The sequence below is a fragment of the Bos indicus genome, chromosome 3 (genome assembly GCF_029378745.1).
Source record: "Bos indicus isolate NIAB-ARS_2022 breed Sahiwal x Tharparkar chromosome 3, NIAB-ARS_B.indTharparkar_mat_pri_1.0, whole genome shotgun sequence".
NCBI lineage: Eukaryota > Metazoa > Chordata > Mammalia > Artiodactyla > Bovidae > Bos > Bos indicus.
Window position 1 is genome coordinate 3,094,764 of NC_091762.1, and position 26,232 is coordinate 3,120,995.

Genomic DNA, 26,232 nt, shown 5'->3' on the forward strand with positions numbered 1-26,232 from the left:
TGCCTGGAAAATCTGGCAGCCTACAGTCCACAGGGTCTCAAAGTATCAGATATGACTGAACACCAGCACTGACCTGGCTCTGGCTGCCTCTTGAACATCATCTCTCCCCAGTGGGGTGGGGTTATTCTGAAGGATACAGTGCAAGAAAAGAAGAAAAAAAAGAAGCCATCTAGCAACTAAAAGAGTGTTTTGAGGAGTTGTATGAAATGGAGGGTTACAAGGCAGCAGGCAGCCTTGGAAGGTTATAGGCAGCAGGAGAGTGGGGCAAGAAGGTATTAGCAAAAGAACAGAAAACATTGTTTCAGTCCAGGCTACCTTTTTGGGTGGGTGGGGAAGGAAACAGCAGGAGTCTTTATCCTGTAATTTCAGACCAACTGTTTTAAAGGTCACATTTCTGTGAATGCTGAAACTGCAATTACAGACATACCTCAGAGATACTGTGTGCTCAGTTCCAGACCACCACAATAAAGCAAATATTGCAATAAAGTGAGTCACATGAAACTTTTGCTTATCCAGTGTACATAAAAGTTAGGTTTACACTATACCATAGTCTATTAAGGGCTTCCCTAGTGGGTCAGATGGTAAAGAATCTGCCTGCAATGAGGGAGACCTGGGTTCGATCCCAGAGCTGGGAAGATCCCCTGGAGGAGGGCATGGCAACCCATTCCAGTATTCTTACCTGGAGAATCCCTATGAACAGAGGAGCCTGGTGGCTACAGTCTACGGAGTCACAAAGAGTCAGACACAACTGAGCGACTAAGCACATAGTCTGTTAAGCGTGCAATAACATTATGTCTAAAAAAAATGTATCTGTGTTATTCATTCAATCATGTCCAACTCTTTGCAACCCCATGGACTATAGCCCACCAGGCTCTTCTGTCCACGGAATTCTTCAGGCAAGAATACTGGAGTGGGTAGCCATTCCCTTTTCCAGGGAATCTTCCTTACCCAGGGATCAAACCTGGGTCTTCTGTATTGCAGGCAGATTCGTCACCATCTGAGCCACTGGGGACACGAGGTTTCCACAAACCAATTGTCAAAATCAAAGCACAATAACATAAAGTACAACAAAATGAGGTATGCCTGTTTCAAATTAAAGAAAAACAGTCAATGTAAAAGTTGTGAGTTGACTTTTATTCAGGGACTTTACAGAGAACTATTGCCCAGGAGATAGCCTTTCAGTAATTCTGTGGGGACTACTCCAAAGACATAGGGGAGGAGCCATTATATATATGATTTGGGGGGCCTGGAAAATAAATACACGTTGACAAACATATTTTGGGTAAAAGATGACTGCTAATTACAAAGAACAGATATCTCAAGTTAATAATTTTGATGCTTTTCTGTGTATGGGAAGTTTCAAGAACTGAGGGTCATTAAAATTCTTCCTTAAATATGGATCTTAGTTATCTACAGGCCCAAAGCAGAAAATGTTTTATGCTGTTTCCCTCACCCCATTCCGGCCCCTTCAAAGAGTGTACAGGTGGCGGGCAACCTCATTGAGTTGCAACTTAACCCTTTCATAAATGGGGTGATGAGCCACAATCTTTGTTCTCTTTGTTTATACTTAAAAGTCTTGGATTGCTGCCTTGGGGAAAAATGACTCCATTTTGGGCCTTTTTAACTTGATACTGTATTGCATAATCAAAATTTGCTTTGAAAGTAGAATTTAAATGTTCTCAACACACACATGCACACAAAAAAATATGTGAGGTGATGGACATGTTAACTATCTAGATGAAGGGAATCATTCAAAATGTGCATATATATCAAATCACTACAATGTACACTTTAAATATCTTATGATTTCATTTGTCAATGATACCTCAATAAAGGTAAAAGTCTTTTGAAAAGTAAAATATCTTTCAAAAATGACCCTCTGGGGACACAGCAGCAAACTTGGGCAGGTATTCCTTTTCCAGACTATATGTAAAAATGCCATAGTAGAAAGAAGGATGTTGATAGGTTCCAGAACTTTACATAATTGCTCTAAGAAAAGCCTAGGGGAGAAAAAATTGTGTTATCAGTTCTTGAATAGGAAGAAATGACAATCTGAATATGTAAGAGGGCCAGTATCATGAAAGTAGATATTCTAGGTAAGAATTGTGATTTTTTTCTTTCCTTCTCACATTGTTTACCCAAAATGGTTCCCTAAAAGTTGATTTGAATAAGTTTATCACATAATGCCAAATTCCTTTCAATGCTGTTGTACAATTTTGCATTACCATCTGCAATATATGACAGTATTTGATAATTCACAGCCATGCTAACAGAGTGTGTTGTCAAATTCTTCGATTTCTGATGGATGAGATTTGAGAAATGGTGTTCAATATTGTTTTAAACTTTCTCTTATTGTGAGTAAGCGTGATTATCCTTTCATTTGTTTAAAAGATATTCTTTATGAACCGTGTATTGTGATTTTTTTCCATTTTCGTCATGGTTTGGCTCTCGTTTTCTGTTTTTTATTTAAATCAACCCTTTGTCTGTGGCACAACTGCAATTATTGTCTTTTAGTTTTCATTTCTTTTGCTATGTCTGTAGCACTTTTTGCCATGCAAAAAAAATTTTTTTTAAATCCTTAAGTACTTAAATGTATCAGTCTTTTACCTATCATTTCTTCTGATTTGGCTTAATAGTTAAGAACAGATTTCTCTTCTCTAGTTCAAAAGAAATTCATCTCGGTTTCTTCTGGTATTTGTATGTTTTCATGTTTTTTGATTTTAGATCTCAAACCTATTTTGCTAATAATGCTTTCAAGTCTTTTATAGTCTTATTGATTTTCTATCTACTTGTAGCAAACTATAATTGTAGACTTATCTATTTTTCTTTTCTAGACTGTCAGCTTTTATTTCATGTATTTTGAAGCTCTGGCAAGTGCATATACATTGAAGACTGTTATGTCTTTATGTTGAAATGATCTTTCTGTTATTATGAAATGTCTTCTTTACCCCTGGTAATATACTTGCCCTAAAGTTTACTTTGTCTCATATTAATACAGTTCACCTTTCTTAAGAGTAATGTTTGCATATTTTTTAACATGAATTTAAGAATATATTATATTCTTCCATATATAAATTTGTGTTAATATATTTCATTGGTTTTTTTTTTTTAAGCCAGTATGAAAATCTCTGCCTTTCCATTTTGATGTTTAGACCATTCATATTTAGTATAATTTTCCATATGGTAAGGTTTAAATCTAACATTTTACTATTTTGTATTTTTCTGATGTGTTCATTCTCTCCTTTTTTTTTGCCTTTTCCTTTTTCTTTAATCAATTTTTAAATTCTATTTAATTTCCATTCTGGCTTATTAGCTGTATTTTTGTATTAGTTTTTTAATGGTTGATCTGGAGTTTACAACTGCATCTTTAACTTATACTCTATCTTCAAATACTATTGTGGTGGTGGTGGTTTAGTAGCTAAGTTGTGTCCAACTCTTGTGACCCCATGGACTGTAGCCCACCAGGCTCCTCTGTCCATGGGATTGTCCAGGCAAGAATACTGGAGTGGATTGCCATTTCCTTCTCCAGGGGATCTTCCCGACCCAGGAATCAAACCCGGGTCTCCTGCACTGCAGGCAGATTCTTTACCAACTGAACTATGAGGGAAGCCCCAACACTATTATACTATATGATAAAATGTTAAAATCATACAAGAGTATACTTACATTTCTCCCATACATCCTTTGTTGCTATTCTTGTCATACATTTCACTTTTATACAAGTTATTAACTTCAGGTTACTATTGTTGTTCAGTTGCTAAGTCACGTACCACTGTTTGTGACCCCATGGACTACAGCACACCAGGCCTTCCTGTCCCTCACTATCACCCAGACTTTGCCCAAGTTCATGTCCACTGAGTCAGTGATGCTATCCAACCATCTCATCCTCTGTCACTCTCTTCTTTTGCCTTCAGTCTTTCTCAGCATCAAGGTCTTTTCCAATGAGTTGGCTCTTTGCATAATGTGGCCAAAGTATTGGAGTTTCAGCATCAGTCCTTTTAATGAATATTCAGGGTTGATTTTCTTTAGGATTGAATGGTTTGCTCTCCTTAACTTCCAAGGGACTCTCAAGAGTCTTCTCCAGCACTAAAGTTTAAAAGCATCAATTCTTTGGTGTTCAGCCTTCTTTATGGTCCAACTCTCATATTTATACATGACTACTGAAAAGACCATAGCTTTCACTATGCAGACCTCTGTCAGAAAAGCGATATCTCTGCTTTTTAACAAACTGTCTAGGTGTATCACACCTTTCCTTCCAAGAAGCAGTTCAGTTCAGTTGCTTATTTGTGTCCAACTCTTTGTGACCCTATAGACTTCAGTATGCCAGGCTTCTCTGTCCATCATCAACTCCCAGAGTTTACTCAAACTCATGGCCACTGAGTCGGTGATGCCATCCAACCACCTCATCCTCTGTCATTGCCTTCTCCTTCCACTTTCAATCCTTCCCAGCATCAGGGTCTTTTCAAATGAGTCAGGTCTTCGCATCAGGTGACCAAAGTACTACAGTTTCAGCTTCAGCATCAGTCCTTTCATTGAATATTCAGAACTGATTTCCTTTAGGATGGAGGATTGGATCTCCTTGCACTCCAAGGGACTCTCAAGAGTCTCCTATAATACCACAGTTCAAAAGCATCAATTCTTCAGCACTCAGCTTTCTTTATAGTCCAACTCTCACATCCATATACTGGAAAAACTATAGTTTTGACTAGAGGGACTTTTTTTGGCAAAGTAATGTCTCTGCTTTTTAATATGCTGCCTGGGCTGGTCATAACTTTTCTTCCAAGGAGTAAGCGTCTTTTAATTTCATGGCTGTAATCACCATCTGCAGTGATTTTGGAGCCCCCAAAATGAAGTCTGTCCCTATTTCCATTGTTTCCCCATCTATTTGCCATGAAATGATGGGACCAGATGCCATGATCTTAGTTTTATGAATGTTGAGTTTTAAGCCAACTTTTTAACTCTCCACTTTCACTTTCATCAAGAGGCTTTTTAGTTCCTCTTCACTTATGATGCCATAAGGGTGGTGTCATCTGCATACCTGAGGTTATTGATATTTCTGCCGGCAGTCTTGATTCCAGCTTGTGCTTCATCCAGCCTGGCATTTCTCATGATGTACTCTGCATATAAGTTAAATAAGCAGGGTGACAATATACAGCCTTGACATACTCCTTTTCCTATTTGGAACCAGTCTGTTGTTCCTTGTCCAGTTCTAACTGTTGCTTCCTGACCTGTATACAGGTTTCTCGGGTGGCAGTTCAGGTAGTCTGGTATTCCCATCTCTTGAAGAATTTTCCAGGTTGTTGTGATCCACACAGTCAAAGGCTTTGGCATAGTCAATAAAGCAAAAGTAGATGTTTTTTCTGGAACTCTATTGCTTTTTTGATGATCCAGCAGATGTTGGCAATTTGATCTTCTGTGTCTTCTAAATCTAGCTTGAACATCTGAAAGTTCACAGTTCACGTACTGTTGAAGCCTGGCTTGGAGAATTTGGAGCATTACTTTACTAGCACGTGAGATAAGTGCAATTATGCACTAGTTTGAGCGTTCTTTGACATTGCCTTTCTTTGGGATTGGAATGAAAACTGACCTTTTCCAGTCCTGTGGCCACTGCTGAGTTTTCCAAATTTGCTGGGCATATTCTGTGCAGCACTTTCACAGCACCATCTTTTAGGATTTTAAATAGCCCAACTGGAATTCCATCACATCCACTAGCTTTTTTGTAGTGGAGCAAGTACCTTCTAATTTCATGGCTGCAGTCACCATCTGCAGTGATTTTGGAGCCCAAGAAGAGAAAATCTCTCACTGCTTTATTTATGAAAATCAGTATATTTACTGGGTTTATTATTTCTGGCACCTTCATTCCTTTGTATAAATCCAGCTTTTAATCTTGTATCATTCTCTTTCAGCCTGGAGTAATACTTCTTTTACTGTAGTAAAATATGTTAGTGACCATTTATCTCAGATTTGTCTGAAAATATCTTTATTTTACCTTAATTTTGAAGAATATTTTTGTTACAGGAAGAATCAGTTATTTTCAGCATATTAAAAATATTCTATGATCTGACTTGCTTAGGTTCTAATGATAAAGTTGCTATCATTTTATTTTTGTTTCTTTGTGTATAATGTGTATTTTTGTTCCTCTTATTGCTTTTCAATTTTCTCTTTTATCAGTGCTTTTCACCAATGCAACTGTAATGTGCCTTGATGTGCCTTTTTCTTTAACTTATCCTATTTGGCATCAATTGAGATACTTGGATCTAGGGAGGTAGTTAAAAACGTATAAAACAGTGTTATATCTGAATTGCAAGAAGCTAGGAAAGACTGAATATGCTAAACAGAGACATGGAAGATATAGAAAAAAGATCAAAAATCAAACTCATAGGAATGAAACACACAGTATAAAAGAGACAGTACATTAGGTATTATAGAAGACTGATGAGTGAATTTAAAGCACTAGAAAACATCCCAAATGAAACACAGGGAAGAGATGAAATCTACCACAAACTACTTTAGGTTTCTGAGAACTAAAAGGTGAACTTATTGAATAAAAATAAGATGAGCTACAATGTGATGAAAGATGTGAGAAAGATTCTACAAAGGGAATGGAATAAGGGTGTAGCAAATGAGATTAAAAAGACTGCAAAGAGCATACAAGACCAAGCTGAGTTTATAAAACAAGATTTTTATGGATGTATTTTCCCATCAGCCACACTAGAAACACCAAAATAATTTTTGCCATTTCTCCTTTCTCTATTCCCTAAGCCATGCTAAGTTAGTCCCATGAATAACCTTCCTGGTTTCTAGTAGTCATCATTCTTTTCACTGACACCCTAGTTCTGGCTTTTTTGTTTGTCTAGATGTCAGCATGGTCTTCAAATTAATCTGCCTTCCATTCTGAATTGTGTTGCCAAATTCTTTTTCCTAAGGCACCAGTTTGATCATATCACTTTTTTTTTTTTTTTTGCTCTAAAATCTTCAAAGGATCTGCTGTCTTCTGAATAAAAATTTGGACTATGTTTCACCTGCAATTCAAAGTCCTACTTATTTCTCTAGCTTTTTATAAGTCTTATGGTATGCCTGTACTAAATTATCTGGAAATAATTCTAACAAACCTTCATTTTATTGCCTCTTACTTTGTCATTAATGAAAATAGTTACTGAGAATATTCAATGTAGTATTTTTGAAAAAATATATTTATTTATTTACTAATGGCTGTGCCAGGTCTCAGCTGCAGCACACTGGATCTTTGATCTTGTTGCAGCATGCAGGATCTTTTAGTTGTAGCATTTGAACTCTTAGTTGCAACATGTGGGATATAGTTCCCTGACCAGGGATTGAATCTGGGCCCCCTGTGTTGGGAGCATGGAGTCTTAGCTACTGGACCACCAGGGAAGTCCCTACAATGTAACATTAATCTAAATGCCAGGGATAAAGTCACTTTCTTTCAACCTAGTTTCATGGAAATCTGATCAACTTCATACAAATCCATATAATGAAGTTTCTGAACTTTCAAAGTTGAAGATCAGACCTAAATAAAAGTAAAATCACTATGGTACATTCATTTAGGAAGTTTTATGTGAAATAGCCAACTGGCCTCTCTGTTGAAAACATTATGGAATGAATTATTTGCATGAGACTCAAGAGAGAACCCTGAGACACAAAAATGTATGAGAATCATATTGAATGAAAAAGTTTTAATTTGTCCCGTACAGAACAATTTCCCTCTGTCTGGGCAAGGATGAATGACCTATACCACAAGAATGGAAAGTTAAAATTTCCCTGTGCTTTGGTGGAATGCTTTTGTGTGTAGAATATGTATTTCATCTCTTTGACAAATATTTTTGTGTATCTACTAATATGCCCTATACTAAATGCACAGGTCAATGAGATCCTAAAAATGGCCTGGACTCAGAGAAATGAAGCTATGAACATTAATAGCATTGTTTACGGTATTTATGTTTCTCCGTGAATAAAACCCATGACTTTTTGGTAGCAAAGTGAATTACTAAGGTGGGTATGAGTCTAAGTAGTGAGTGTGAGTGAATTATTGGCCAATAGTCTATTATAGGGATACTGAGTGAGTGTGACAATGTGTATTCATAAAGGGAAAAGTCACCTCATGTTTTAAAGTCTTCTATTAAGATGGCCCAGAGTCACACATCAGAAAAGGAATGTGGATTAGTTTAGGTATTCAAGCATTTTCAAAGGCCTCTTCTAATTCTTAGGATTATAGAAGTTTATTGTCAAAACTGAATTTTTTGTATTTTCCTCTCTTAAAAGGCTACCCAGACACTCTGTCACACTTGTCAAAATAAAGGTTAAAATTCTGAGACTGGACTTCCCTTGTGGTTCAGTGGTTAAGAACCCAGTTGCCAAATTGAGCCATGGTCTGGGAAGATCCCACATGCCATGGGGCAAGTAAGCTGGTGCACCACAAGTACTGAGGCAGTGTGCCCGGACCCCAAGTTCTGTATGAAGAGAAAGAAAGTGAAAGTGAAGTCGTGTCCGACGCTTTGTGACTCCATGGACTGTAGCCTACCAGGCTCCCCCCTCCATGGGATTCTCCAGGCAAGAGTACTGGAGTGGGTTGCCATTTCCTTCTCCAGGGGATATTCCTGACCCAGGGATCGAACCTGGGTCTCCCACATTCCAGGCAGACACTTTAACCTCTGAGCCACCAGGGAAGCCCTGGTGATCAAGAGAAGCCACTGTGATAAGAAGCCCACACACCCTAGTGCAACTGCGTCGTGCCCCCTCACCTCAACTAGAGAAAGCCTGCATGCGGCAAAAAAGACTCAGTGCAGCCAAAATAAATAAATAAATAAAAATAAAAACATTCAGAGATATTTACCATGAAATCAACGAAAGAAACTTAAGCTCTTGGGATCCTCACTGGCACTGGTTCCTTTTAAATAAGGAAGTATTCACTTTTGAAGAAGTGAATACTACTGTAATTCTATATTTTTCCTTTTAAAAGACCCCAAGAATTGTAAAAGCTTTAGAGCTCTCTTTCTCTCTCTCAATCTCTCTCTCTCTCTCTCTCTCTCTCTCTCTCTCTCTATATATATATATATACACACATGTACATATATAGGGCTTCCCTTGTGGCTCAACTGGTAAAGATTCCAACCACAATGTGGGAGACCTGGGTTTGATCCCTGACTTGGGAAGATACCTTGGAGAATGGAAAGGCTACCTACTCCAGTATTCTGGCCTGGAGAGTTCCATGGACTGTATAATCCATGGGGTCACAAAGAGTCAGAGACTACTGAGTGACTTTCACTTCCCTAGGTCTCAGTATACCTAGAAATGTCTCTGGTATAAACCTCAGAATTCTTAGAACTTTAGAATTCTTGTTCACCTCATTTTATTTAATTCTAAGAATTAATATTTCATCCTTCAAAACTCTCTTGGATTTTTCTTCTCTTGTCAGTTTCTGCTGATTACTATGCAATTTAGTTCAGGGCATCTTCACTTGAAAAATTGTATCATGATGATAGCCTCAGAGTTGGTTTTACTGACTGCAACTCTCCTCCAAATAAATCTATCCTTTGTAAAGTTGGCAGACTAATCTTCTTAAAAAAAAACAGAGATTATTTTGCAAAATTCCCATCCAAACTCAAGATATTTTGGTGTCTTTCCACTATCACGGCTCTTTTACACTTGAGATATTTAAATGCTCAGGCAAAAGTGTGGCAGTCAATCAGAGGGTACTTGAAGCCACATAAGAAATGTGAAATTTTTCTAGAGTGTCATTTTTACTTGATAGCAAGTAGTTTAAAAGATTACTCCCCCCTCCTGTTCTTCAACAATATCAAGCAGATATACAGTTAAATGCAAAAAAGAAAAATACTTTTAAGCTCAGATGCACAGATTTAGATTTACTATTATTCTTGGCTCCTGACACATTCTCACCAATTGTTCATTCAAGGCTAGAACCTTCATTCATTCTGTCAACTACAAATTGGCACTTACCAAGAGCATCACCAATGCCTGAACAACAAGGCATTTGCCATCTGCCTCTACTGAGATTGAACCCCACTGCTATAGCTGTTGACCTTCAACAACCCCTGAGGGAATTCAGGGTGGAGTGAGGCGCTCTGTGCTCCAGGAAATCTGGTGGGACAGGTCTTTAGATAGTTGGATGTTTTTAGGAATAGATTTTATTATCTCAGTCCTTGCATCTCCTCCCTTCATGGTGACATCAGACCCTCAAGACTAACAAAAAACCTTTTGTAAATTGAGGGCTTCATGGTATTGAACTCCCCTTTCACCAAAACCTTATATATTGACTTTCCCCCACTGCCACTTTGGAACAGTATCTCAGAGCTATCTGAGATGCTGCCTCCTGGGCTACAGTCCTCTTTTTGCCCCAAATAAAACTTAACTCATAACTCTCAAGTTGCACATCTTTTTTTTAGTCAACAATTCTTTCATTTAAAATAATACAACAGGACTTTCTTGGTGGTCCAGTGATTAGGAATCCACCTACCAATGCAGGGGCATGGGTTTAATCCCTGGTCTGGGAAATTTCCACTTGCTGAGAGGCAACTAAGCCTCTGTAGCACAACTAGTGAAGTCTGTGTGCCATAGAACCTGTGCTCCACAACACGAGAAGCCACCACACTGAGAAGCCCACTCACTGCAGCTAGGCAGTAGCCCCTACTCAAAGCAATGAGAATGCCCATGCACAGCAATGAAGATCCAGTGTAGCCAAAAATTAATTACTTAAAAAAATACCCATGAAATTACCAACATGAAAACTAGAACATGAATTTACATTTACATTCACCTCTTTGACCTTCCATTGCATCATCCAGTCGCTCAGTCATGTCTGACTCTTTGCGACCCCATGGACTGTAGCCTACCAGGCTCCTCCGTCCATGGAATTTTCCAGGCAAGAGTACTGGAGTGGGTTGCCATTTCCTTCTCCAGGGGATCTTCCCAACTCAGGGATCGAACCCAGGTCTCCCACACTGCAGGCAGACACTTTACCATCTGAGCCACCAGGGAAGCCCCCCTATTCAAGGTACCACTATCTAAATCATCATTCTCCAAGATGGCAGAGTAGAAGGACATGCACTTATCTCCTCCTGTGAGAGCACCAAAATCACAATTAGCTGTTGAACATTCAACAGAAGGACTGTGGAACAAACAAAAAAAAAGATGTGATGTGAAAGTCGCTCAGTCATGTCCAACTCTTTGTGACCCCATGGACTATACAGTCCACGGAATTCTCCACACCAGAATACTGGAGTGGGTAGCTGTTCCCTTCTCCAGGGGCTCCTTCCAACCCAGGAATTGAACCAGGGTCTCCTGCATTGCAGGGGATTCTTTACCAATTGAGCTATCAGTGAAGCCACCTGCCCCTGCCTCCCCCCAACCCCAAAAAGGTAAAAAGACAAAGAAGAAGCCGCAGTGAGATGGTAGGAGGGGTACAACTGCGATAAAATCAAATCTCATACCTGCAAGGTGGGTGACCCACAAACTGGAGAACAATAATACCAAAGAAGTTCTCCCACTGTTGTGAAGGTTCTGAACCCGACAGCAGGCTTTCCAGCCTGGGGATCCAACAAAGGGACTGGGAATCCCCACAGAATCCCCACCTTCAAGGCCATCGGTATTTGACTATAGGACTTCCACAGGACTGGGAAAAACAGAGACTCCATTCTTGAAGGGCACAAACAAAATCTTGCACACACCAAGACCCAGAAGAAAGGAGCAGTTACCCCCAGGAGACTGAACTAAAATTATCTGCTAGTGTTCAACCATCTCCTGTGGAGGCGGGATCAGCAGGGGCCACCACAGGGATGCAGGGACTGGCAGCACCTGTCTGGGAATATCCCAGTTGGAGGTTCCTCTTGGAGGCTGCCATTAATCCTACCTTAGATCCCTGGGCTGGGTTGCCTCAGGCCAAACAACTACCAGGGAGGGAGTATGACCCCACCCATCAAGCAGGTAATTGGATTAAAGCTTAACTGAGCAAGGCCCTGCCCACCAGAGCAAGATCCAGTTTTTCCCACCATCAGTCCCTCCCATCAGGAAGCTTATACAAGCCTCTTAGCTTCCTCCATCAGAGGGCAGACAGAAGAAGCAAGAAGAACCACAGTCCCACAAAAATCACATTATAGAAAGTTAATGAGTATGGAAGAGCAGAAAGTTATGCCCCAGATTTAGGGACAAGATAAAACCCCAGAAAAAAACAATAAAAAAAAAAAAAAACTTAAACAACTAAAAAACAACTAAATTCAGGATCTCAGGAAAATAAAGATGAATAATACACTAGAAGGAATAAACAGAATTACTGAGGCAGAAGAATGGATAAATGACCTCGAGGACAGGATGGTGGAAATCACTGCTGCAGAGCAGAATATAGAGAAAAGAACACCCTGAGAGACCTCTGAGACAACATTAAGTGCACCAACGTTCACATTATAGGGGTCCCAGAACGTGAAGAGAGAAAGGACTTGAGAAAATATTTGAGGAGATAATAGATGAAAATTTCCCTAACATGGGAAAGGAAATAGTCGACCAAGTTGCGGAAGCACAGTGGAAATACCTAAAGAGGAACACATCAAGACAGATAGTAATCAAACTGACAAAAAGACAAAGATAAAATATTAAAAGCAACAAGGGAAAAGTGACAAATAACATACCAGGAAACTCCCACCAGGCTATCAGCTGATTTCTCAACACAAACTCTTTAAGCCAGAAGGGAATGGCATGATACATTTAAACCAATTAAACGGAAGAATATACAACCAAGACTACTATACCCAGTAAGACTCTCCTTCAGATTTGAAAGCTTTTCAGACAAGCAAAAGTTAAGAGAATTTAGCACCAAAAAACCAGCTTTACAACAAATGATAAAGGAAATTCTCTAGGTAGGAAACACAAAAGAAGGGAAAGACCTACAGAAAATAAACCCAAAACAGTTAAGAAAATGGTAATAGGATCATACATATAGATAATTACCTTAAATGTAAATGGATTAAATGCACCAACCAAAAGAGTCTGGCTGGGCAGATATAGAATGTATATTAGATATGTGTGTGTGCATGCTAAGTCACTTCAGTCATGTTCAACTCTTTGCAACCCTGCAGACTGTAGCCCACCAGGCTTCTCTGTACGTGAGATTTTCCAGGCAAGAATACTGGAGTGGATTGCCATGCTCTCCTCCAGGGGATCATCCTAATTCAGGGATCGAACCCACTTCTCTTATGTCTCTTACACTGGCAGGCGGGTTCTTCACCACTAGCACCACCTGGGAAGCCCCAGTAGTTATATGTGCATGTATGCAATTCCACTTACCACATCACTTGCTTGACCCCCAAACTGTATTACATACACTGTTTTATACTGTTAGGTTAATCGTAATGATCTTTTATTTTTTGTCTACTGATTGTGAAAACTGATAAATATTTTTTATTATTGTGATTATGTAACTGTTACTCACTTAATACCATTGTAGCATGACTGGTCAACAGAAAAATAATAGAACTCTATATCACCAAAACTACTATTTAATAGAAAAACCTGTAATCACTTTTTAAAATCCTGATGCATATCCTAGTTATCTTGGAATTTTTTGAAAAATACAAACACCCAGGTTTTGTTGTACTTTCTCCAGAGCTCCAGGTATCTTTCTAATGAGCATCCATGTTTAAAAACAACTGTACTATATGATGATCTTTTACTTTATCTAGTTTGCTTCACTTTTTCTATTTCATATTCAGTGCTCCCATTTCAATTAGTTTTTTTCAAATTTCTCCATCTCCTTTTTTTTTGGATGTCCTTTCTCAAGCCTTTATCAAGCATGGTAGCTTGATATATATTTATATATATATATATGTGTATTTTGTATATATATATTTTTTGTATATATATTTTTAGTTCAGTTCAGTCACTCTGTCGTGTCTGACTCTTTGCGAACCAGTGGACTGCAGCACATACATATAATATGTATAATATATATATATTTTAGAGAACTTATGAAATTTTGCCTAATTGAAACATTTATGACATTTTGATTCCACTTATTTGACTTAGTATGAAAAGAATGCTAGATTCCTAATTTAAAAAATATGCAACAAGCAATAAAGGTTTACAGTATAGCACAGGGAACTCTAGTCAATATCTTGTAATAACCTATAATGGAAAATAATCTCAAAAATATATGTGTATATGTATAACCTTGCTGTGCATCTGAAACACTGTAGGTCAACTATACTTATAAAAAAAAGTATATATTAAAAACAATCATTTTCCTGCTTTTCTTTTTATTATCACCTATATATACATGTATATATATATGAATATATATATACACACATATATATTCCTAAATAGTGTTGGGTGGGGAACTTAGAAGTTATTAACAATACAAAGTCTACTTCATGCTGTATGTAATTCTTACATTCTTTTCACTCAATATCGTATTGCTAGGATTAATTAAGGCATGCTTGTGTGCATGTTCAGTTGCTTCAGTTGTGTCTGACCCTTTGCAACCCTATGGACTGTAGCCCATCAGCCTCCTCTGTCCATGGGATTCTTCAGGCAAGAATATTGGAGTGGGTTGCCATGCCCTCCTCCAGAGGATCTTTCTGACCCAGGAATCAAACCCGCGCCTCCTGCACTGCAGATTTTTTACCTACTGAGCCAACTGGAAAGCCCATTATTAAGGACTATAACTGTAGTACTGTAAAATCTAGAGTATATATCCTAATTTATCTATCCTCTATTTGTATATGGGCATTGGGGTTGTTTTTAGATTCTGATATTAAAGAGAATGCTCATATGAATAATCTTATATATATCCTGGTACTTGTTCAAGTTTCTTTTGGGTATATACCCAGGAGCAAAATGGTAGGTCATGGGGTACGCAAATGTTTATCTCCACAGGGTAATGGCAAACTTTTGGAGGGGATGGTACCAATTTACACTCCCACAAGGATCAAAAGACTCTGCTGATCCATATCCTCTAGATATGGTCCAATTAACAAAGTCTTTTAAAATTTATGGTACCATATGCACAATATCAAGCCTACCTTTTTAACTGTGTCTTAGGGTACAGTTCCCCCTTCATGGATAACAGCTTTGACATGTTGAAGAGGCTTGCATAACTCAATGAAGCTATTAGCCATGCCGTGCAGGGCCACCCTAGACAAATGGGTTATAGTGAAGAGTTCTGACAAATCATGGTCTACTGCAGGAGGAAATGGCAACCCACTCCAATATTCTTGCCATGAGAACCCCACTGACAGTATGAAAAGGCAAAAAGATATGACAGTGGAGCAATTACTAATAGCTCCAGAAAGAATGAAGTGGCTAAAAAAAAACAAAAGCCAAAAACCATGAAGCAGATACACTGAGTTGTGGATGTGTCTCAAGTGGATACAACATTCAGTTGTGGATGTGTCCAGTGGTGAAAGTAAATTCCAATGCTATAAAGAACAATACTGCATAGGAACCTACAATGTTAGGTCCATGAATCAAGGTAAATTGGAATGGTCAAGCAGATGATAAGACTGAGCACTGACATCTTAGGAATCAGTAAAGTAAAATGGATGGGAATGGGTAAATTTAATTCAGATGATCATTATGTATACTACTATGGGTAAGAATCCCTTAGAAGGAATGGAGTAACCCTCTTAGTCAACAAGAGTCCAATTCATTCATATTGCTATACAACAATCAGCCACCACATCCATCTTCAGAACTTTTCATCTTCCCAAACTGAAATTCTGTGCCTATTAAACAATAACTCTTCTCTCTCTCCTCTTCCCAGTCCTGATCATCCACCATTCTACTTTCTGCGTCTTTGGACTGGCAACTCTAAGCACCTCATACTGGAATCACACAGTATTTATCCTTTTGTGACTGGCTTATTTCACTCAGCATAATGTCTTCCAGGCTCATCTATGTTGCAGTATGTATTAGAATGTTCTTTTTAAGACTTAATAATTATATATATATGTATATATATATAAGGGAAGTGTAAGTATATATGTAAGTATAAGGGAAGAAGAGAAAACTGGAGTTTGGGTGAAAGAACTGCATAGATTCAGTTTGGAATATCCACATGAAAATGCCTAGTTGGCAGTTAGATACTAGGTCTGAGAATCAGAAAAAAAATTTCCGCTACCAGTGGATAGATGGTAACTGCTATTGAAGAAAGCAAGGTCACCAGGAAAATGAATAGAATGAGAAAAAGCTAGTCCAAGGATTATGTGCTAGGTGGTTTAATAAGAACCAATATTAGTAATAGTTAACACTTACTATGAACTTTCTAGGAGCCAAGTACCATTTTAAATACTTTACTCACATAATTAAAAAAAAAAAAAACCCTTTGGACTAAGGTGCTATTATTATTATATCATTTAAGGAAACCAAGGGACAGTGCAGTGAAATAATTTGCCTAAAAGTGCACATCTACTTGAGTGGTGAAGCTAAGACTTGAAGACAGGTAGCCTGACTCCAGAACTTTGCCCCTAGCCTTATATAAACCTCATAGTAATTCTGCAAAGTAGATATTTTTACCTCCATTTCACATATTAAAAAAAAAAAAGAGGCTCAGAGAAATTAAATTCACTTCCTAGAATAATACAGGTTGCATGAGGTAGGGTTACAATTTAAACCTAAAGACCATATTCTTTCATACCTCAGTTAAGAGAAGTGATTTAATTTCTCTCATAATCTTTTACAATGCTGAGCCTAGTAGTAAATAAAATTATTACTACTAATAATGTAAGAACACTGAAGTTTAGCTCCCACTTACCTTTCATAGAAAGTTACTTGAGGTTGTACCACAACTTAAAAAAAAAAAGTATAAACTAAGGCAGAAGATGTTGGTTCAGGAAATAGTGACTCCTATCCTAGAGAAGAGTGAGAGGAAGTCCCAGGACATAAGCCTTGTAATAATCATAGAAATTAAGAGCAGTACAGTGACTTTTTGGAGTGGTCTTCAGGGACAAAACTTTGAAACCTAAAAATCAGTACAACTGAGTGCTTAAAGACATGATAAATGAATCTGGTAGCATGCAATAAAGATGTCATTGAATTGCCTCTAGCACTGTTCTTCAGCAAAAGGGTCACATCATTGCCCTAGAGAGGGCTTTCCAGGTGGCACTGGTGGTAAAGAATCCACCTGCCAATGCAGTAGACATAAAAGACAAGAGTTCGATCCCCTGGTCAGGAAGATACCCTGGAGAAGGGAATGGCAACCACTTCAGTATTCTTGCCTGGAGAATTCCATGGACAGAGGAGTCTGTCAGGCTCCTATGCATCCATTGGGTAGCAAAGAGCTGGACATGACTCAGCAACTAGCATACACAGAGAAGGAAATGTTATCCCAACAGTAGACAGTTTTGTAGTAAATATTAACTGAGGAATAAATTAAAGGCTTTTTATTACATTTTAACACCTCTGGATGAAATGCATCTTACAATCATGGTTTTCTTAGTTATTTTCTTTCTTAGTAGTACATAAAATAGCATGTTGGACTTGATCAAATGTGTGTGCCACAGTTTTATATGTTTTATAATATACTTTAATCTTCATAATGGTTTCATGTAGTTGATGCTATTACTATTTTACAGGTAAGGAAACTGAGGCTCAAAGATGTTAATATGTTCAAGGACTGCTGTCAATTAAGTGGAAAAGCAAGTACTACAAACCAGGTATGGGGAATTCCCTGGCGGTTCAGTGATTAGGATTCAGTGCTTTAACTGCCTGGCCCCAGGTTCGATCAGCAAGTCTTGTGGCATGATGGCAAAAAAAGAAAAAAAAAAGACAGAAAGGAAATCAAGAGAGAAAACTAAGTCTAACTTCAAAGGTCATGCTCTGTTGTACCTCAACATTTACCATGGGTGATACAAAGCTGAATAAAAACCATCCAAGTTGAACAGTTCAAATGAGATGAAGCTTTTCCAGCTCCTCCAGAAAGAGCCAATCTTGCCCTCATCTGTGCTTGTAACATTTTATGAACATCTCTGTGAATGTAAAATGTCACTTGCCATATCAGCAAACACATGATGCTGCAGCCATCAAGCCATCAGCCACTATTGAGCCCAGGGGGAGCTCAGGAAAGAGACAAACAGGCTGCCCACCACCAAGCTGTCAGCCACTGCAATGGTGCACCCTGAGGGGATTCAGGAAGGAGTTAGGAAAAAAAAAAACCACAACAACTGGACCTAGATCGTTAAGGTGCATATTGAAAGAAAAACTTCAATAAGCCCAGACTCTTGCATCTTCCCATATATGGCTAAATTCATTAACTTGAGATGTCTGGTTTTTCTTTAATTAGCAGTGATCACTTGACTTCCAACCTGGTTTTTGTTGTAAAAACTCCTCCTGGCTCCTCCCATACCCCTTTGGATCAGTCCCTCAGAGCTCCTTGGCTGCCTTCAGGGCGTAAGGCCTCAGAAAGACTTCTGAACAAAAATGTTAACTCCCAACTTTGAGGTTGTAAGGTGGTTTTTGTTGTTGGTTTTTTTTTTTTTTCAATCAACACCTCTCTTACATCTTATTATAACATGTAACTTCCAAGGAGGTCAGAAATAGTATCTTGATAATTACCGTTTCCAATCACTGTAGTGTCTACCAGTGATCCTCACACATGTAGAAGCTCAATGTCGTTAAAAGGAAACAGGATGTCTGCCACTAAGTCTAAAGAGGAGACAAGAAATGCGTATATAAGAAATAAAGGCCAAATACAGTTGTTACAGGGAAATTATAAATAAAGTGCATTGGTGTTTAGGAGAAAAGAACAAAGAATAGAAAGTACAAGTTAAGGGGAGATAGTTCAGCCAGATTCCCGATTTTCATACACACTCACACAGACATAATCAGTCTGGAAAAGCTGAAAAGGCTTAAACTAAGCTGCTAAGACAACTTCTTTCTTCAACCATTTTTCCTGTATTTCAGGTGGATTCTTTACTTTCTGAGCCACCAGGGGAGCCCTTTAAAGAGTTACCAGCATTTATAGATTAGAACATTTAAAATTTCACATAACTCAGGATTTGGGGATTTTCTTGAAAATGGGAAGATACTGGAAACTGGGTGCTCATTCTCCAAGGTAAATTGGTTACATGCATCAATGGTTCCTTTCAGATCAAGTTCCTGCTCCCTTACTCATCGTAGTACCTCCCACCATTTTCTTAAGCCCACCCTGTGTAATGGTGTTTATTTGAGTGTACGTATCAGTTCAGTCGCTCAGTCGAGTCCAACTCTTTGCGACCCCATGAACCGCAGCACGCCAGGCCTCCCTGTCCATCACCAAGTCCCGGAGTCCACCCAAACCCATGTCCATTGAGTCGGTGATGCCATCCAACCATCTCATCCTCCGTCGTCCCCTTCTCCTCCTGCCCTCAGTCTTTCCCAGTATCAGGGTCTTTTCAAATGAGTCAGCTTTTCGCATCAGGTGGCCAAAGTATTGGAGTTTCATGAGTGTATGAATGACCACCTCCTAAGACATGCCACTCACTGCTCTACTACACACCAGGTATTTTCAAGGACTGCGTCTTTGCCTTTCTTCAAAACACTGACTCCTCTTAGCCACTGCTTCAATTCCTTTTATTAGCTCCCTCTGACCACCTGCTGAACCAGGTCACCGCAGCATTCTGATCACACTTCTGTAAAAGTTCTAATCACATCGTATGCACAAGTTTCTCTCCTTTGCTAGGATGGGAGTGCCTGAAAGCTAGCGGCCCGGGGCTCATTGATGTTCGCGCTTCCAGCCCCAAATCCGTGACCTGGAACCTAAACAGAGTTTAAGTACGTGTGTTTGGAAGCCAATTTCCCCACTTTAGGCAAACCGAAACTAAACTATCTACTCGGCTTTAAATGTGGGACTGAGACAGAAACACGGACGAGCAGACGAGTCAAAAACCGCACACTCGGGGCGAGAGGAAAGAGCACCTCAGCACCGCACTAGCAGACGTTACCAGACAAAGTCCCGCCGCTACAGTAGTCTCAAGCACACCAGGTCCAACTCTCGCGAGGTTGGGCCTGAAAGCCAGCTCATCCGCCCCAGAAACTTGGAGCGCGGTTTCCGCAGGATTCTCGCGGCAACAGGGCACGCCAGAATGGGCACTTCCGGCGCTGCGCCCAGGAAGCGGAAGTGAGGCTTCCTATCTGTCAGAGTCGGTGTGTTACTCCGCGGTCCTGAAATCTAGGAAAATCGTTTTCGCTCCGCTTCTCCTGGCTGTCAAGGGCTTCCCCCGTGCAGGGTGGGAGTGCAGAGAGTGAACCGTCGCGAGATGAGCACGATGTTCGCAGACACGCTGCTCATCGTTTTTATCTCCGTGTGCACCGCTCTGCTTGCCGAGGGTGAGAGCAGCTAGTTTTTTTGACGTGTGATCAGACCCCGAGGGAAGGGAAGGATCGTAGGCCCCGGGTCCCTCGAGCCTCCAAGAGAGAGGTCACGAGCCTTGCTTCCTTTGGTGGCGGTGGGGATGCGTCTCATGTACTCTACTTCAGGGAATCTTACCTTCAGGAGTGTGAGAGAATCCAGTGTGGAATCCATTGCCAGTTTTCTCCGGTCCAGAGTAGATTTCATTTGCGTGTTTGTGGCGACAACTTCGAATCGTGTCATGGTTGTTTTGGTTGAACATCAGTTGTTAAGCACTAGTGAATATAAGGCAAAAAGTCAAAATCCATTCTTATCTAACAGTAACCACTAATAAGGGTTTTGTTACGGTTCCAAACATTTCTTTATTAGCATTCTGCTTTTAATGTTTCAGGTATAACTTGGGTCCTGGTTTACAGGACAGACAAGTACAAGAGACTGAAGGCAGAAGTGGAAAAACAGAGTAAAAAATGTAAGTATGCCAACATCCTTTAGAAACAAGTCAGGTTTACTGAAGTGCATGTTCACAGGACGTATTTTAGGAGCACCAACGGTTATAAAATTTTATAGGAGTAGGTGAATCCGACTTGAAGTCTATTTAGAAATATAAGACTTTTGTGCAAAATATGTACTACAAACAGCAGAGCAACTCAAGGGAGTCGTACTTGTTATGTGTTTTGGCAGTTCTAAAGAAGATATCCTGTTCAGTTGTGAGGGGCCATTGAAGCCTTTGTGATGCAGATAGCTTTGGAGTCCTTCTTGGGTAGTTAGAATTTGGACAGAGGATGACATGGGGAAGGAATTCCAGGCAAAGAAGATAGCATATGTGCAAAAAATATGGAAATTTTAACTCCTAAGGTGTGTCTGGAGAACATTAGGTCATTATGATTGGTGTCAAAGTTAAATGGTGTCTTTAGGGATAAGCCCAATTTTCTGTTGGATCTGATGGTTGAAGGAATATTTGAGAAAAGGGTTAAGAGCAAGTTGAGTTGTTTTTGAAATAAAACAGGAATTCCACAGGATACAGCTGAGGGAGCTGCTAGAGGTATAATATGGATGGTTCCTTATAGGTTTGGTCTGGTTTTCAGTCTTCTGTCTTATAAAGATTAACTTTCACATCTTAACTTTCTGTATTCCATAACTTTTCTGTATGTATTCATAGGAGTTTGAAGTCTTCTTTCTTACAACATGCCATTTCTAATATCCACATAGCAACTATTTGTGTAAATATTGTTGTATAAATATTTTTCTCCCTTTGTAAAAAAAGGAGATTGAGACTCAGAAAGGTTAAATGACATGTTAATGTCTCAGAGCAAACAAAGAATTAGAAACCAAATCCAAACCATCACCGACACAATGGACATGGGTTTGGGTGGACTCCAGGAGTTGGTGATGGACAGGGAGGCCTGGCGTGCTGCAGTTCATGGGGTCGCAAAGAGTCGAACTGAACTGATGTCAGTTCTATTTCCAGTTTTTTAAGGAATCTCCACACTGTTCTCCATAGTGGCTGTACTAGTTTGCGTTCCCACCAACAGTGTTAGGGGGGTTCCCTTTTCTCCACACTCTCTCCAGCATTTATCGTTTGTAGACTTTTTGATAGCAGCCATTCTGACTGGTGTGTGTACTCACTCTTTTAATAAACTCATTTATGTGCTCTATTTGCCATGGACCTCCAAATATATGTCTTTAGTCATTTATCCTTAATGCAAGATTCAGATACCCAATTATCAACTTGTTAATTCTACTGAAATGTCTAATAATCATCTTAAACCCAACCTGTCCAAATTGAACTCTTGTTACTCACTTCTAAGCCTGTTATGTATGTAACCTTCACAATCTTGGTCATTGGTAATACTGTCCCTCCAGTTGTTCAGGACATAATCCTCCTGTTGTTATCTGTAACTTTTCTCTCACAGCCACATCCAGTACTGTTGGCCTGCCTTCAGATATATCCACAGCCTATCCACTTTACATCATTTCCACTGCTAACTACCAGAGTCTAAGCTGCCATCATTCTTTGCATGAATTATTATGATAGCCTCGAACAAATGTTCCTGTTTCCCTGTGTCTATTCCCAAGATAGCAACCAGGATAATCCTTTCTTGTACTATATCAGTTCATGTCCCTCCTCTACTTATAACTCTATGATGGTGTCCCATTTGACTCAGAGGAAAAAAACCACAAAGTTTTTGCAGAAGTCCCAAGTTACAGCTCTGAGCTTCTTTCCCTCTCACTCACTGTGCTCCACTCTCACTGACCTGTTGCTGTTCCTCACTACATGTCAGCCTCATTCCTGTGTCAAGACCTTTCTAATGGCTGTGTCCTCTACCTAGCATGTTCTTCCCTATCAAATCTTACCTAACCCTCATGTGTGCTTAGTCACTGAGTCATGCCCAACTCTTTGCAACCCCATGGACTGTATGCTGCCAGGCTCCTCTGTCCATGGGGATTCTCCAGGCAAGAATACTAGAGTGGGTTGCCATGCCCTCCTCCAGGGGATCTTCCCAACCCAGGGATCGAACCCACGTCTCCCTCATTGCAGGTGGATTCTTTACCAGCTAAGCCACCAGGGAAACCCAAGAATACTGGAGTGGGTAGCCTATCCCCTCTCCAGGGGATCCTCCTGACCCAGGAATTGAAGTGGAGTCTTCTGCATTGCAGGCAGATTCTTTACCAGCTGAGGTTCCAGGGAAGCCCATATCTTCATATCTTCTTTAAATCTTTGTTTAGAGCTCACCTCAGTGAGTCTTAACTTGGCCACCCTATTTAAAACTGCAGTCAGCTTACCTCCTCTACCACCGCTACTTATCTCCTTTATCCTGCTCTGTTTTGTTTTGAGTCATCTGCTAGAATGACACTTCACTGGAGCAGGATGCTTTTATTTATTTATTTTTAATCGTTTTTGCGTACTGATTTATCCTATATTCCTAGAACAGTAGTTGGCACATGCTCAATGTCTAATAAATATTTGTTGATTCAGATACTTTTTTCTGTCACCCTGTATGTGCAGTCCATTCTCAAGCCCTGATACTTTATTGTCCTCCTGAATTGTTTTCAGTCTTTCCACATCTCTTCATTTCCACCATCACCCAGTCTAAACTTCCATCAAGTTTAATTTAGTCTACTGTGACAGCCTCCTCATTGGTCTACCTGCTGCTGCTCAAATTTCCTCCATACAGAAACACCTGGAGTAATTTTTCAAAACACAAATCTTATTATGTTACTTTTCCTTCTTAAAACACTCAATTTTTTCCCATTGCTTTGAGGACAAAGGTGTGTCCTACAAAGTCCAGCATGGTCATATGCCTCCCTGTCTCCTCTCTGACCACATTTGTATCATGTTTTTCCCTACTCTTTCTCTAGCCCTCGTCTGAACCAATTTTGCTTTTTTCCTACTATGCAGTTGGGCTTTTGCACTGCTTTTTTCTCTGGAATAATTTTCCTTTCTCATTTTGTATAATGAACTCCTACTCATTCTTCAGATCTCAAAGCCTTATTTAGTCTCCCCTATCATGATCCCTAATTTATACAGCTCCTTCTCCTTAAAGAATTTCTCATAATTATAATTTTATCTGTGTATGATTATTATTGTTTGAATAATATCCTCTCCCCAACTAAACTCTAATTTCTATGACAGCAAAGGCCATTGTATCTCTAGTACACACAGTGCCTGACATAGATTTGATACTGATAGATTACGGTGAACAATGTTGGGATTTGTGATCTCTGAAGACGATTTAGCTTCAGGACCAGGGACCAGCTTGATCACTCAAGAGCTTTTGTGTAGGAGTTTTATTAAAGTATAAAAGGGACAGAGAAAGGTTCTGACATAGACATCAGAAGGGGGATGGAGAGTGCCCCCACTCACTACTAGTCTTATCAAGGCCTTATATACTTTTACCAGACCCACTCTCGCAACATACATCTTAAATTAACAAGATTAGAGCTAACAATAGAAAGGTCTTACCAGACCCACTCCCACAATATACATTTTAAGATAACAGGGTTAGTCAGAAGGTTCTTGTTAAGGAGAAACATGTCCTCATTGTTATATTGACTAAGACAAAGCAACTAGAAAAAAATGTTTGTCCTTTTCTCCTCCTTGAGAACCCTGGACCTCTTCCTCCTTGAGGGCCCCAGATTCCTTATCAACCTACCTAAGGATTAGCTCTCTCAATGCTTGATAAAAGTGTGTTGAATATATTAAAGAATAAACTATTTCTGTAACATAACACCACATATATTCTTTGTGAGAAATTGTTCTGCTCTGATCATAAACTAGTTAGCCAGCATGTAGTAGCATCCATAGACAAATTTCTTCATGTCGTATGTATCATGGAGTAGTCTTATGAAATATAAAACACGTTTAACTTTGAATTTGTTTAGATAAATATTCTCATTCCTTAAATACTTATATGAACATGAATTTACTCTAGATTTTGGGCTTTCTTAGTGTCCACAATTAATTACCTTGTTTATAGTAGTTATCTGTATTATAAACATTGTCTCCTTCACCTGACACCTAAATTCAAAGTAGTATAGTTGCCAGGCAAAGCTTCCATAGTTGTATTTTTTAATGTGATTGACTAATGTTCTTTCTTTGAAGATAGTATAAGGTAGGTTGACAGTGATTCGAAAGTCTTTTGGTGTTTTTTTATGGTTTTATGTCCTCTACTTTATAAAAACTCAGTGAGCATGCACAGACATAGAAAACAAATTTATAGTTACCAAAGGGGAAGGGTAGGGGAGGAGTAAATGAAGAGTTTGGGATTAGAAGTATATATAAAATAGATAAACAACAAGGTCCTAGTGTATAGCATAGGAAACTGTTCAATATCTTGTAGTAAACTGTAATTGAAAAGAATCTGAAAAAGAAGTGAATCACTTTGCTGTATATCAGAAATTCACACAGCATTGTAAATCAACTACACTTCAATTTAAAAAAAAAAAACACAAAAACTCAGTGAGCATGTATTATTTTCATTTATACAATCAGTTGAAACTTATGATTGCTTGCTCTATATAGAGTTTACCGTGAAGAGTGCAGTATACAATGAAGGGGCGTAGATACCTTTCTCTAGATATTCGTAACAGGAAGAAATAAGATAAATTCCCTCTTTGAGCAAATGTCTTAATTGCAAACATAAGCCATTCTGACATTCTGTGTTCAAAATTTGGTATGCATCAAGGCAAGAAAAGTTTGTAGAGCCCAGGTATAGAACTTGTACAAAACTATGATTGGCATGTCATAGGATCTGGTAGAAAAGGTAGACAACATGCATGAACAGATGGGGATTTTCAGGAGATGGAAACTATAAGAAAGAATCACATGGAAATAGCAGTAATAAAAGCATATTCCAGTAGTCATGTATGGATGTGAGAGTTTGACCATAAAAAAAGCTGAGCATTGAAGAATTGATGCTTTTGAAATGTGATTGTTGGAGAAGACTCTTGAGAGTCCCTTGGACTGCAAGGAGATCAAACCAGTCAGTCCCAAAGGAAATCAGTCCTGAATACTCATTGGAAGGACTGATGCTAAAGCTGAAATTCTAATACTTTGGCCACCTGATTCAAAGAACTGACTCATTGGAAAAGACCCTGATGCTGGGAAAGATTGAAGGCAGGTGGAGAAGGGGACGACAGGGTATGAGATGGTTGAATGGCATCCGCAACTCGATGGACATGAGTTTGAGCAAGCTCCAGGAGTTGATGGACAGGGAGGCCTGGCGTGCTTCAGTCTATGAGGTCGCAAAGAGTCGGACACAAATGAGTGACTGGATTGAACTGGACATAAAGGATCCTTTGAGGAAATTACCAGATACACAAGGTCTTAACATTTTTATCTCAGCAAACTACTGGAAAATACACTATATCAAAGCAAATGA

The 26,232-nt window shown here is 39.2% G+C and overlaps 1 protein-coding gene and 1 long non-coding RNA gene across 4 annotated transcripts in view; one reads left to right on the forward strand and one right to left on the reverse strand.

The window, feature by feature from the left end:
* Nucleotides 1-20,076, reverse strand: part of LOC109577810 (uncharacterized) — a 36,259-nt gene extending 16,183 nt beyond the window's left edge. For 2 of the 3 annotated variants that reach the window (XR_002183595.2, XR_011564855.1), the window contains exons 1-2: nt 19,918-20,018; nt 18,577-18,666 (exon numbers count right to left, since the gene is read on the reverse strand). This is a non-coding gene — a long non-coding RNA (uncharacterized lncRNA). Of the gene's footprint in view, nt 1-18,576; nt 18,667-19,917 lie in introns of all 3 variants that reach the window. The other variant, XR_011564856.1, reaches the window with a different exon arrangement.
* Nucleotides 20,077-20,109: 33 nt separating this feature from the next.
* TMCO1 (transmembrane and coiled-coil domains 1) overlaps nt 20,110-26,232 on the forward strand; it is a 55,818-nt gene continuing 49,695 nt past the window's right edge. The window contains exons 1-2 of the mRNA XM_019986655.2: nt 20,110-20,328; nt 20,742-20,819. Coding sequence (XP_019842214.1) covers nt 20,259-20,328; nt 20,742-20,819 — 148 coding nt within the window. The 5' untranslated portion in view covers nt 20,110-20,258. The remainder of the gene's footprint in view (nt 20,329-20,741; nt 20,820-26,232) is intronic.